Here is a 13,597-nt window from a genome sequence, read left to right on the forward strand (position 1 = left end):
AATATACAACAGGCAGATTTTGGACTGAGTGAAGAAAGCGAGAAGAGAAAGGCAGAAATTCAGTAGCCTAAGCAACAACCTGGTGATAATGAACATGCTATTTCAACAAAGAAAGCTGCACAGGAAGTGGACAGAGATACCTGATGGGCAAAGAAAGAAAGAGCCAGATATCCAGAATGAACATAAAGAAGTCGAGCAGAAGAAACTTCGTATCTCTGGTGAAAGAAGAAATGAACGCTGAAGAGATACAGAACACTATAAAAAAAGGGAGAGGAGGGGGCAGCTGAACAAGTGTTGTGCTACAGGGCCAAAACGAAGAAACCTAGGTGGATAACAGATAAAGTGCTGCCGCTGAGTGACAAGCATAGCAAGCCGAAAAGAACAAGACGGAGAGTGAAAGTCTAAGAGCAAAGTACAAGTCTGACCAGACAGATAAAACAGAAAACAAAGAAAATAACCAGATAAGCAAACAACATAAAGAAGAATGTGCGAAGAGAAACGTGACATGGGTTGTATCACAAAGTCAGAGAAATTAATGGAATAAAAAATCTGAAAAGGTCAGCAGCGAAAGGCAAACGCGGACAAATAACTGACGGCAAACAAGTAAAGACTAAACAATGGAAAAAATATTTTGAAGAACTGTGCAATGTGCAGAACACAGTAGATGAAATAGTTCTGGACAAGCTTCCCAGCAGAAACAAGGGAGAACAGAGGCCAGAATTCTTAGAAGAAATAATAAAGATCTTGACAGAAGTTTGGAGAGAAAAAAAAGACACCCGGAAGTGACAACATAACTGCAGAGCTGCTGCAGGCAGGTGAGGACACACAGCAAAGGTAATAGACCAGCGCTTCAAGATTTACAAAAGACAGCAACTGCCAAGCGAATGAGGCAAAGTGGTAATAGTACCAATCCATATAAAAATGCAGTAAGAGCGAGTGCAAGAGCTACCGAGTAATCAGCTTATTGAGTGCACCAGGAAAACCAATCACCAAGACGTTGCAGAGGAGAACGAAGAGGTATGTGGCAGCAGCACCTGCAGAGGAACAGGCTGGATTTTGACTAAGGCTGTCAATTAATTGCAATTAACTCACACGATTAACTCAAAAAAATTAATCACGATTTAAAAAATCAATAGCGATTAATCAGTTTTAAATCGCACTGTTAAATAATAAAATACTGAAATTTATTAAATATATTTGGATGTTTTTCTACATTTTAAAATAAATATAGAGATTTCAATTACAACACAGCATGCAAAGTGTACAGTGCTCTCTTTATATTATTTTTATTACAAATATTTGGACTGTAAAAATTATAAAAGAAATAGTAATTTTCAGTTCACCTCATACAAGTACTGTAATGCAATCTCTTTATCGTTAAAGTGCAACTCACAAATGTAGATTTGTTTTTGTTACATAACTACACAAAAATAAAACAATGTAAAACTTCAGAGCCTACAAGTCCCCTCAGTCCTACTTCTTCAGCCAATCGTTAAGACAAAGAAGTTTTATTTACATTTACAGGAGATAATGCTACCTGCTTCTTATTTACAATGTCATCTGAAAGTGAAAAAAGGCATTGCCATGGCACTTTGGTAGCCGGCACTGCAAGGTATTTACGTGCCACATAAGCTAAACATTTGTATGCCCCTTCATGCTTCAGCCACCATTCCAGAGGACATGCTTCCATGGTGATCACGCTTGTTAACAAATTAACGCATTAATTAAATTTGCGACCGAACTCTGAGGAGGGAAGCATGTTTTCTGAAGTCTTAAAAGAGCAACACTCTGATGCGGAAACTACAGAACCTGAACCATCAAAAAAGAAAATCAGCATTCTGCTGGTGGTATCTGACTCAGAGGATGAAAATGAACATGCATCGGTCTGACTGCTTTGGATCATTATCGAACAGAATCCATCATCAGCATGGACACATCCTCTGGAATTGTGTTTGAAGCATGAAGGGACATATGAATCTTTAGCGCATCTGGCACACAAATATCTTGGACACTGGCTACAACAGTGCCATGCCAAAGCCTATTCTCACTTTCAAGTGACATTGTAAACAAGAAGCGAGCAGCATTATCTCCTGCAAATATAAACAAACTCATTCATCTGAGCAATTGGCTGAACAAGAAATAGGACTGAGTAGACTTGTAGGCTCTCAAGTTTTACGTTGTTTTATTTTTGAATGCAATTCTTTTTTTGTACATAGTTCTACATTTGTAAGTTCAACTTTCATGATAAAGAGATTGCACTACAGTACTGTATTAGCTGAATTGAAAAATACTATTTTTTTATCATTTTACAGTCCAAATATTTGTAATAAAAAAGAATATAAAGAGAGCACTGTACACTTTGTATTCTGTGTTGTAATTGAAATCAATACATTTGAAAATACAGAAAACACCCAAAATATTTAAATAAATGGTATTCTATTATTAACAAGGAAATTAATCATGATTCATTTTTTTAAATTGCTTGACAGCCCTAATTTTGATCAGGATGAAGCACAGTAGATCAGTTATTTGTAATAAGACAGATACCGGAAAAGTACACAGAACACAACCAAACCTATTACAACTTTATAGGCTTCAAATAAATTTTTGATAGCATTGAGCAGAAAGAATTATGAAAAGTTATGAGAATGTATGGCATCTCCAAAAAGTTGATCAAGCTGATAGAAAGCATCCACAGCAAGTTGATGAGTGCAGTGACAGTTGACATAAAGCTGACTGAATGGTTCAGAATGACTGTAGGAGTGAGACAAGGATGCATACTATCACCAGATTTGTTTAACTTGGTACTGGAAGCAGTAATGACTGTAGCCTGAGAGATGAAATTGGAGGAGTGTCATTATATGGTGGGACTGTGCATAACCTCAGATTAGCAGACCATACTGACTTCACAGCACTGACCAAGGAGGATTTACAGAGAATAACTGACACGGTAGACTGAGAAAGCAGAAAATTCAGATTAACAAGAGTCGGGGCACAAGTGGCAGGTGTGCGCCAAATTCTTCGGCGGACTCCAGTATGGCCTCTTTAATGGGAGTACCAATTTTGAAGGAGCGATAGCCTGGAGAATATCCAGTAATGCCTGGATTGTAAAAGGATGTGAAGATCTTGTACATTTCACCAACTCCAGCATTGGCAGAGTAAAGGTGAGAGTTAATGGGACACATTGGGGCATTGCTGAAAGACGGCAGAAACAAAATTACAGACAGGATTCCTGTTCTAAAATATTGACAGTTTTATGTATGAGAGAAAGATCTTTGACCCCTGTCCAACAGATGGCCCCCATCTCCGTGACCCCTCCCAATTTTCCCAATTAATGATCTTCCAGCATTCATTAATAGTTTTCATGCAGTGTTGGGGTACACTGGCAGAGCTGTGGAACTCAATGGCTGTGGTACGGTTGGAGAGCACTAGCAAAGCGGCAGGGTGCACCGGTAGCTCTTGAGCTGGAGGGTAATTGGGGTGCACTGGCAGAGCTGTCGGACCAAGGGTGTTTGAATTTCGCTAGCAGAGCTGTGGGGTGCAGAGTAGTGGGGATGCAGGAAGGTTGGGGTACCTTGGCAGAGCTGTTTTGTTGAATGCCATGCCTCCCTCACCTGAGGGGAGCCAAGAGAAGTAGGGTGCTATCATCCAACCCAATTTATGCCCCTCTTCATAACCACCCTCCCTTTACTATAGTCCAAACGCTCCCCATAAACTCCCACTGAACAGTCACACGACTATTTTTCCCCCCAACAATACTTTGATTACTGCCCCTTCCATGAAATTATATATATGGAGATATATCTATCTCCTAGAACTGGAAGGGACCCTGAAAGGTCATCGAGTCCAGCCCCCTGCCTTCACTAGCAGGACCAAGTACTTATCTTTTGCCCCAGATCCCTAGGTGGCCCCCTCAAGGACTGAACTCACAACCCGCGGTTTAGCAAGCCAATGCTCAAGCCACGGAGCTATCCCTCCCCCATGCCTTACAAACTGTAGCAACCTTCAGTCACTCAGTTCAAAACTCCTTTTGTTTCAGGTGAGGTCATGTGATTACCTTATCCTTAGATGTTAACTGAAGAATGAGTTCACAGCCATCAATCTATGATTCATCCAGTCAGTAGTACCTCCCAGTTTAACAGTACACAAGGCATTAGAAAATAAGTGAAACTAAAAAGATGCATACTAGACATCCCTAATTAATCGCCTTTTGTTTCATCCTATCGCCTACCCTTTGCCCACTGTCATCTATTTAGAGCAGGGGTGGGCAAACTTTTTGGCCTGAGGACCACATCTGGGTATGGAAATTGTATGTAGGCCATGAATGCTTGTGAAATTGGGGTTGGGGTGCAGGAGGGGTGAGGGCTCTGGCTGGGGCTGCGGGCTCTGGGGTTGGGCCAGAAATGAGGAGTTCAGGGTGCAGGAGAGGGATCAGGGCTGGGGCAGAGGGTTGGATGTGGGAGGGAATCAGGGGTGCAGGCTCCGGGCGGCGCTTACCTCAAGCAGCTCTTGGAAGCAGCAGCATGTCCCCACTCCAGCTCCTTTGCGGAGGTACAGATAGGCGGCTCTGCGCACTGGCCCATCTGCAGGCGCCGCCCCCAGCAACTCCCATTAGCCGCATTTCCCAGCCAATGGGAGCTGCAGGGGTGGCGCTTGGGGCAGGGGCAACACACGGAGCCCCATGGCTACCCCAAAACATAGGAGCCGGAGGGGGGGGGGGGGAACATGCTGTTGCTTCTGGAAGTCTCAACACGCGCACTTGGAGTGGCCCCCAACCTCGTTCCCCAGCTGGAGCATGGGAATAGGGCAAGCCCCAGACCCCACTCCCCAGCAGGAGCTCAAGGGCTGGATTAAACAGGCTGGAGGGCCAGATGTGGCCCCCGGGCCGTAGTCTGCCCACCCCTGATTTAGAGCATAGTTTATTAAAATCACATATATTCTGGAGCATAGTCTGTGTCTTTTTACCTGTCAAATTCACCTAACAAAAGTCTTGACATTATAAAAATAATACCACATGGCAAATCCCCCTTGAATTTGATAGGAGCGGGGAAGACCCTTAAAAAAGAAAGGTGGCTTATACAATCAAATTATGCAAATTCCCCCTTATATTCAACACACAAGATAGCCTCTCAATACAGATCTACTATTTGTATTTATTTCGTTGTTTGATTGTTTAATACTGAACTCTATATCTGAAGAAATTTCAAAACATTTATAATTAACCAACAAGGCTACAACACGGCATTTAGCATTTCAGTTCTAAGGACAGTAATTTGATTTTACTGTTAGCTTCATCTGAAGCAGAATTAAAGTTACAAATTTAGATAAGAAAGAGAAAGAGTTTGATTACTCCAGAGACTTGCAAAAGAGGACATCAGAAGTAATTAATTAATTTCAGTTAAAAAAGAAAGGTTGTTCCAGGCCCAATATTTCATTCTGCAGACTTATAAGGACTTGGATGTAATAGTAAATATTGATATTAAACCTATGGGAATAGATATTAAGTAGCAGCTGTTACCCAACAGAAAGCAGAATAATTTTTTGTATCCCAACCTGGCATATGCTAAGAAACATCAAGTACAAATGTGCAAGCCTATTCCCATCCAGATAGGATTCACTTAGCTGATGGGATAATATAGATGAGATGTTGTTTAAGGAAGCTGTCTAGCTGGATGGGAGCCCACCACAACATGTACTAGTTGTCCATGATAGTGGATAATCCCTTGCTAACACAGGAGAAGTACAAAGATAAAAGGTGGTATTATATTTTCTGAACTAAGAATGTAGCTGGAAGGTTGCATGAGGATTAGTATTCACAGTTTAAGGCTGGCAATATCACAGGGACACCTTTGGACAGACCAAGGAGATGTGTCTGATGTGTCAGAGGCCTGCCTGTACGTTAGCCCATAATAATCTTCAAAAAGAGAATTCCATAAAAGATTGGTTTCCTGCAGAGAAGCCAAAGTGCCCCAGAGGTCTCAGGGTCCCACAGTGATTAGTCTCTTATCTTGTTTTACAGATATCTACATTGAAACTGGATTTAGTTCTTCCACAGACTCAACTATCTGAACATATTGTTTTCTCTATATATCAAATTTGGTTACCTTTAAATCACCCGTTTTGTATCTCAAAGGTGGCTAATGGTGCCAATTTTCTAATAAGCAGAAAAAACTAACCACATTACTACAAGTAGGTTGACACTCTTCATGCTATTGAAAAACTTGAGTTTCAACCGTCTTAGCAGGTCCCATGAACTGCTACCTCAGCATCCAGTGGCTGAGCCTACACTAGTCTCCTTTCTGAAAAAATTCCCCCCGACACAGCTAAAATTGATACAGCTCTAATACAAAAGGTTATATAAGAAAGTAAATAGCAGCTCGTCTCGTGAATCTGCATAATAGTTAGACCCTTTGAAATCAAGGGAAGAAATCCTGACTCCAGTGAAGTCAATGGCAAAACTCCCATTCACTTCAAGAGGGACAGGATTTAATACAGTAAGTATCAACAAAATGTTTAGGCTTTTGTCAGCTTTGCTGCTCAGAAAAGCATAGTCATTAAGGGAGATTTTGCATTTTGGTTTGTCTCATTAAAAACTCAATACTGTCCCTACTTACCCCTCAAAGCAGCAATGCAAGCACTTCACTATCTATTTTGTGAAATTATTCTCTAAGCACATAATGGAAAATCCACCCTTACCTAGGCACAGAGGCAGTTCAGTTGGTTTTGTTCTCATAGGAAAGTATAAAAATAAAATTACAGGGAAAAATCATTTTCAGGTAATTTTCCAAAAGTCAGAATACACAGTTTATGCAATGAAAATTGACGAGAATTTCCAGGAAAATATAAAGCTGCTTGTTGAATATAGCAAGTTTACCACTCATTCTCAGATTTTAAAAACTGCAGGATCCATGGGATTCACTCCAATTTTCCCATTCGCTCCTATTAATTTTTCAGTAGGTAGCACTACAGAAATTAAGAAAAGGGTGAGTTGTCTGTTTTATTTTTCTTTTAAGAACTAGCCATTTAACTCTTACCATTCCAACTCGAGTGCCTGGATACAACTAAAATAAAACAGTCCATACAGTCATATATCATGCAACTAATTCCAAACGATGTACACCTGAAGCTATATAAATCCTCACTGAAATCAATTGAGCTCTACAAAGGTGCAAGGCATTGTTTGCACAGTCAGTTGCAGAATCAAGGCCATCGTTTGTAAAACTGTTACACACTTTTTTTAAAATAAGGAATATGTGGGTTTTACCTGGAGAGTATTTCAGTGAGCATCACAAAGCCAGTATAAGCTAATTCAAATGCCCCTCTATGCCTTGACTGCAAAAGATGATGTTTAAAGTAGTCTCCTATATCTTTAACCTAGAAAAAAAAATAAAAAATGCAAGTCATGATTTGAGTTGATACAACTAGTACATTTATTTACACAAAATACTTTGAGACTGAAATTTCAAACAAGTGTTCCCCAACGGTGTCAATACCACCTTATGCCTTTATACCTCTCATTTGAGACACAGCAATATTTTCTCAAGTTAAAAAGGTCAGATAGTTATCAACAAAGCAAGGAAAATACAAAAGTAGAACGCAAGTGGTGAAAGGCATTTTAGTTTAAACATAAGAAAACTATCATAAAACATGCTAGACTCAATTCTTGTACTCAGTGCAGTGTCATTAACTGCAGAACAAATTATAGAAGACTGTAGTGACCTATGTGAGTCACTGATTTCCTGAGCTACAAACAAGATTCTCTCATGCTGTTTTACTCAGGATGTTAGCAAAGGGCAGAGACAAATGTACACTGAAGAACATGAATGGAAATAAATATTTGGAAGGGTATTTGTGAAGAGAAAAGGATTCCTATTATATTTTAAGTAGCTGGTCCCTTACATCTCAAAACATGTTACTTCTTAAATTGGGTAGCTTTGTTCACAGCAAAAGAAAAACAGATTGCGAAATGAAAAGTTTTGTATTTAGTAAGAAAATATACTTTCTTTTTTACAATCTGTGGTCATTAAAAACCTTTTAGAAGCTTGAAAAATAGTCTACACTGTCCATTTAACTGTTTAGTATAACAAGAACTACACTTAAAATGTGAGATACACTAAAATGTTGTCTTCAGAGAATAAATGCCACTGACATCATGTCCTATAATTCTATTAATAAATCAAGTGTGTAAGCATCAGTACATCTTCAGAAATGCCAGGATTTTATTCTGCAAAAAAACCAGAAAATTTTGTCAGTACTACCTATTATTCTCAGTGAGTTTCCATGATGACTGTTTACTAAAGTCACACAAAAAGCAGATTACTGAATCATGTGACAAATCTAAGATGATTATACATTTTTAATGCCGATTCACAAAAGTTCAACCTGACAAGCAGCTCAAATAAAACTCAGGAACAAAATTATGCCCACTCATTTTGAGTGATAACTAAAAGTAACAGTTTATAAACTGCAGAGGATACTATCACAGAACTTAAGCCAGGTGCATATAGTTTTCCACTTCTACTGCTTCATAATGCATTTTATCCAAATTCTGGTAAAGTAAAAGCTAGCACCAACAGAAGACATTTCCCCTTTTACAGTCAAAGGAAATCTAAATATTTTTTCATCATGTATTATGAAATCCATATATTAAGATACAGGAAGAAAAGGGTATCAATACTTGCAGATATTTGAGCTAAACTCTCTCCTGGAGTGCATTTTAATCCAAATATCATCTTAGTGCACATATAAGATTTTAGCTTTCCAAGCAGAGGCAGATGTAAATCTCTCCCTTCTGAAATGTTTTTCACACACATAGCATTGGCAATCCCAAGCATTGAAAAGTCATAAATCAAGATATTTTAAAAATACATTTGGAGTTCTTTTTCTTTGCCTCTAGCTTTTCAAGTTTTAGGAGTCACATTTTCAAGATTTTCTCTATAACCAGGAGGACTTGAAACTTGACTGCATGTTCTAGGATTTTAATACCAAACATTCAGAGACTCATGAAAAGACTGCAAGAGATGCAACACTGCTATCTAGATACAGATACTGACATTTTATATATAAACACACCTGTACTTACTAGCAGGCACAGTCTTTACTACTGAGCAAAATCCCACTGAAGTCACTAGTCCAGTAGTAAGAGAATGCAAAATTAAATCCTTAGTATTTCAGTTTCATATGTGAATGGTAAACACCGATGAGCACAAAGACAAAATTTACCTTTTTTGGCCAAGTGATGGCAATTTTATGGACCCTGAAGATATGTCCCAAAAGCAACCTGTTCTGGCAGCAGAGGAAAGGAGAATTAAGACCACAGCCACTCCAGGCCGTCAGCCTCCTCACTTTTTGACTCTCAAATTCAAAGCACCCTAACACTTCCTAAACCTACAAGGACCACTTCATTCCCAGCCCTGACCAAAGCCATAGCCCCAAGGCCTGCCACAGTATGAAGCAGCCACTGGGCCTTGCATGAACACCATATGAATCTAACGTCTTACTCCAATGAAGCTGGGCTAATAATGAATTAGAAGAGAAAGGGCATTATCCCTAACTACCAGCTGCAGAGAATGGATCAGTCAAGAGCTGCATCTCCCTGACACTGTCCCTTTATAGACAGACACACAGTCAGCCAGCTCTTGAAAAAGAACTCCTGAAAAAAGCACTGAGAATTAGCCAGTGGCAGAGGCTCTGACACAGGACAGCCACGACTGGCTGCCAATAACCATTGCTCACCCAAAGGTATGACTCCCATATGACCTATGGTCTGGCTGTGAAAGTCCAACCCTCTTCATACAGAAACCGAAAAGCTAAGCAACTGAAGTGCTGAGCACTTTTGTGCTTACATCAAAGCACCACTTTCCAAGTTCAAATCCTGACACGGGTGAGAGAAGAATCTGATCTCATCATAGTTTGCCACTGCTATTTCCCCACATCACAAAACCACGCAGATCATTTTGCACAATTAGTAGTCTAAACTCAAGAAAGGCCCAGGACTGGGAAAAAAGGAATATTACAGATCAAAACTGAAAAGGATTGGTAGTGCTGTGCCAGGTGGTTTGTCCATTAGCTGCTTGTCTTACACACCTGGCTTAGAGCAATGCTATTAAATTTGCTTTCATGAGTTTTCAAATGGACTTCCATTTAAATGGAGTGAACTTGGTATCAAGTAATATAACTTACTGGAAATGGATATCAAGATCCAATTAACACAAACAGCATCTTCCATGAAAACAAGTGAAATGGCTTATTTGTATTCTATATTGTTGAAAGATGCATATTTTCTTTAATATGAAGAGAGCTTTTTAATTCCACAACTAACATGTAGGAAATAAATACAGTTTATCTAATAAAGTAAGAAGCAGCGGAAGTTCAATATGGGGGCAGCCAGGGCAAGGAAACTTCCTCTTCCCTTTGTATCGTGGTGCAGGGCCAGCCACACCAGACTGGGAAGAGTAGCTATCTTGCTCCAAGTTAGTGTGACTGCAGGAACATTAACCATCCCTGCTCCGCATGTGCCAGCAGCGTTGGGCCCAATGTGGGGAGAAGCGTATGCACCCTTTCCAAGCGCAATGGAGCTACTATTACAGCACACATTGCCCCAGTGCACCAGGGAGAACGCTGAGTGAGAATTCTTCACTGGGATGTCTATTGCATCACATGTCTGATCCAAAACCTATAAAAGTCGGCAGAAATATTTTCATTTACTTTGGACCAATGATGCCAGTGGTTTAAATCCACAATCTGGTGCTGCTACATAAAAAGGAGCTTACAGTTATGTTTTCTTCTGTTTATATAGATTATGTAATTAAGTCAAACATTATTACACTAAAAATGCACACAAACAGAATATTCACTAAAGGATTTCAATGGTTTGATGTTTTCATGAAGACAGTCTATTCATTAGGATAATACAAGTTCTGAAGTTAAAATTCCCAAATACTACTATGGCACTATACAACTTTATTAATTATTTTTAGACTAAAGAAACAGTTTCATTTTTCTAGCTACAAGAAACAATTTTATATACTACATATAGTCCAGGGGTCGGGACCTTTCAGAAGTGGTGTGCCGAGTCTTCATTTATTCACTCTAATTTAAGGTTTCATATGCCAGTAATACATTTTAATGTTTTTTAGAAGGTCTCTTTCTATAAGTCTATAATATATAACTAAACTATTGTTGTATGTAAAGTAAATAAGGTTTTAAAAATGTTTAAGAAGCTTCATTTAAAATTAAATTAAAATGCAGACCCCACCTCCCCCGGACTGGTGGCCAGGACCCAGGCAGCGTGAGTGCCACTGAAAATCAACTCGCGTGCCACCTTCGGCATGCGTGCTGTAGGTTGCCTACCCCTGATATATTCAATCAGTCTACATGTATTTTCCTGCTAATCCTAAGTAAATGAAGATTCCACGATTCAACCACTTGACTGAAAAGTCAGTTTATTACTCTTTAAAAAGAAAACGTAGACATTTTGGTTTATATATGGCATGAAAGCAGAGCCACCTATGAAAATCAGAGTTGTGTCTAAATACCCTGACAAACACTAATGAAGCAAGCACTAATTGTTGCAGCATTTCCAAGTGAAGATGGAAGTGCCAGCTCCAGAGCTGACTAACTCCAAGACACCAATTCCTGTTTGACTTGGAACAGGTTAAGAAACATAACAGTAGAGACATATTGCTGTTCTCTCATCTAAACTCCAGAGCTTTGCAACAGTACAAGCACAGCTGCTAACCAGATGCAAACATATGAGCTGGAGACAATATGTGAATAAAAAAATATTAGCATTATTTCCAAGGCACTGCACATGAGACAGCATAATAAATCAGATCACCAGCATACTATACTGTTATTTATTTTGTTCTAGAATGTGGTAACACCTTAAGAAAAACTAAATATTTATTTTCAGTTGAAAAAGATTAAACATGAAGTATGTGCTACATATTTCAGTTTTCCATGTTGGCAACTGGTTTTGTTGAAACCATATGGAAAGGAAAAAGATCATCAATTAAAAACAGAAATCTAATAAATTCAAAATATTCCCAAATAAAATACTTGCGGTAACCTAATTTCTAGTAAACACAGAACTCAAGCCTCTTGAACATTCCCAGGCAGTGTGCTAGCTTTTGTGGTCTTTCAATTTAAAAACGGTGGGGTGGGAGGTGGGGGGACAGTTGAAAGAGGGACCAACCCACAAAATGTCTATAATTTTAATCAACCATATTATGCAGAACATGATACTCAGAAACAATCAACATAATTCTTCCCCCAAAATTACTGAGTATGAAGTCCAAGAAAAGAACATTTTCAACTTAAGACTGAACTTCCATGTTTCAAAATGGAAGCAAAGACATTCCATTGAGTCTTTAATTCACTAAAATAGAGTAAAAGTCCTATTTCCAAATTAATATGTGCAACACCGCCTCACACTGGACAGAATGTCAAAGGCTGTAGCGTATACCTGGTAAAGGCCCTAACACTACTGAACAAGAATGAATAGCTCATGAGTTCGTTAGCAGAATATTAATTCCAGCAACTATGTACAATTTAATAACTTGTTACTCTATTTTTTCTTGCCTCTTACTCCTACAGTTTTGATTATTTTTGCATATCAATTTATTGAAAAATAAACAATGTAAAATAAAGAACAAAATAATGAATGCAATTTTTCCATATTTTCCCCCTCCAGAAATTTTTAGAAACCTCTTCCAGAAATGCAAGATTTTATAGCAGAAAGTACTTTCATACCTGTTCTACTGTTATTAACCCATCAGAAGATCCAGACACAGTCTGTAAAGGCAGAAGTTTACACAGCATCCCTAAAAGCAAGGATATCTCCTTCATACTTCTCCAGCAACATACTAGTACCATTTGAGCTGTTACATCACATGTTTGCCCTTCTTTACCTTAAAAATAAAATAAAATATGTGCAATATCATATAACTCAGTTAAATAAATTGTAATAGAAATTTGTTTCATCATTAGTGCTCCTAACTTTAATCTTCTTACAAAAATAATTTTAATATGAACAAAATTTTCCATTCTTGAGATTCCTATACTACATTGTTGTGCTTGGCATACAATTTGACAAAAAAAATAAATCAGTGTGATATTTTAAATGGTTGATATCCTTCGTTTTGGTCAATGAAGCCATTCTATTGACAATAAAACCACACATATAACTACAACTTTGAGATGAAAAGTAAACGTAGGTTTTACTTTGTTTTGGAATTAAGCTTCAATACCAGTCAGAAATTTATCATTCACCACATCTTATTTGTTTTTAACCTAGACTCAAAGTTTTATGAGACCTTTTATAAGCATAAATGTTTATAACTCAATGGCCCCATCTAGTGTTCATCACATGAACTACAATAAAAAGGGAGTCCAAAACACTGTATTTACAGTACTGTTTCCATGAAATAAAAAAGCACAGCCCATCCATAACTATTTTAAACTAATGAAAATAAATGAGTCCAGACAGTTGGAAGTTTTAGGTTTTTACCTTTAAAAACTGTATATAATACAACTTTTTTTTAGGTATTATTATGTATCACCACGAACAAAGACTTTAAAAAAAGTATGAAAACAA

At 38.4% G+C, this 13,597-nt stretch overlaps 1 protein-coding gene across 2 annotated transcripts in view; it reads right to left on the reverse strand.

Moving 5' to 3' along the window:
- THADA (THADA armadillo repeat containing) overlaps positions 1 to 13,597 on the reverse strand; it is a 338,022-nt gene that overhangs the window by 280,016 nt on the left and 44,409 nt on the right. For both annotated transcript variants that reach the window (XM_045011459.1, XM_045011458.1), the window contains 2 exons: positions 12,754 to 12,911; positions 7,265 to 7,374 (listed from right to left, as the gene is read on the reverse strand). In XM_045011459.1, coding sequence (XP_044867394.1) covers positions 7,265 to 7,374; positions 12,754 to 12,911 — 268 coding nt within the window. The remainder of the gene's footprint in view (positions 1 to 7,264; positions 7,375 to 12,753; positions 12,912 to 13,597) is intronic.

Source organism: Mauremys mutica, chromosome 3 (genome assembly GCF_020497125.1).
Source record: "Mauremys mutica isolate MM-2020 ecotype Southern chromosome 3, ASM2049712v1, whole genome shotgun sequence".
Classification (NCBI taxonomy): Eukaryota; Metazoa; Chordata; order Testudines; family Geoemydidae; genus Mauremys; species Mauremys mutica.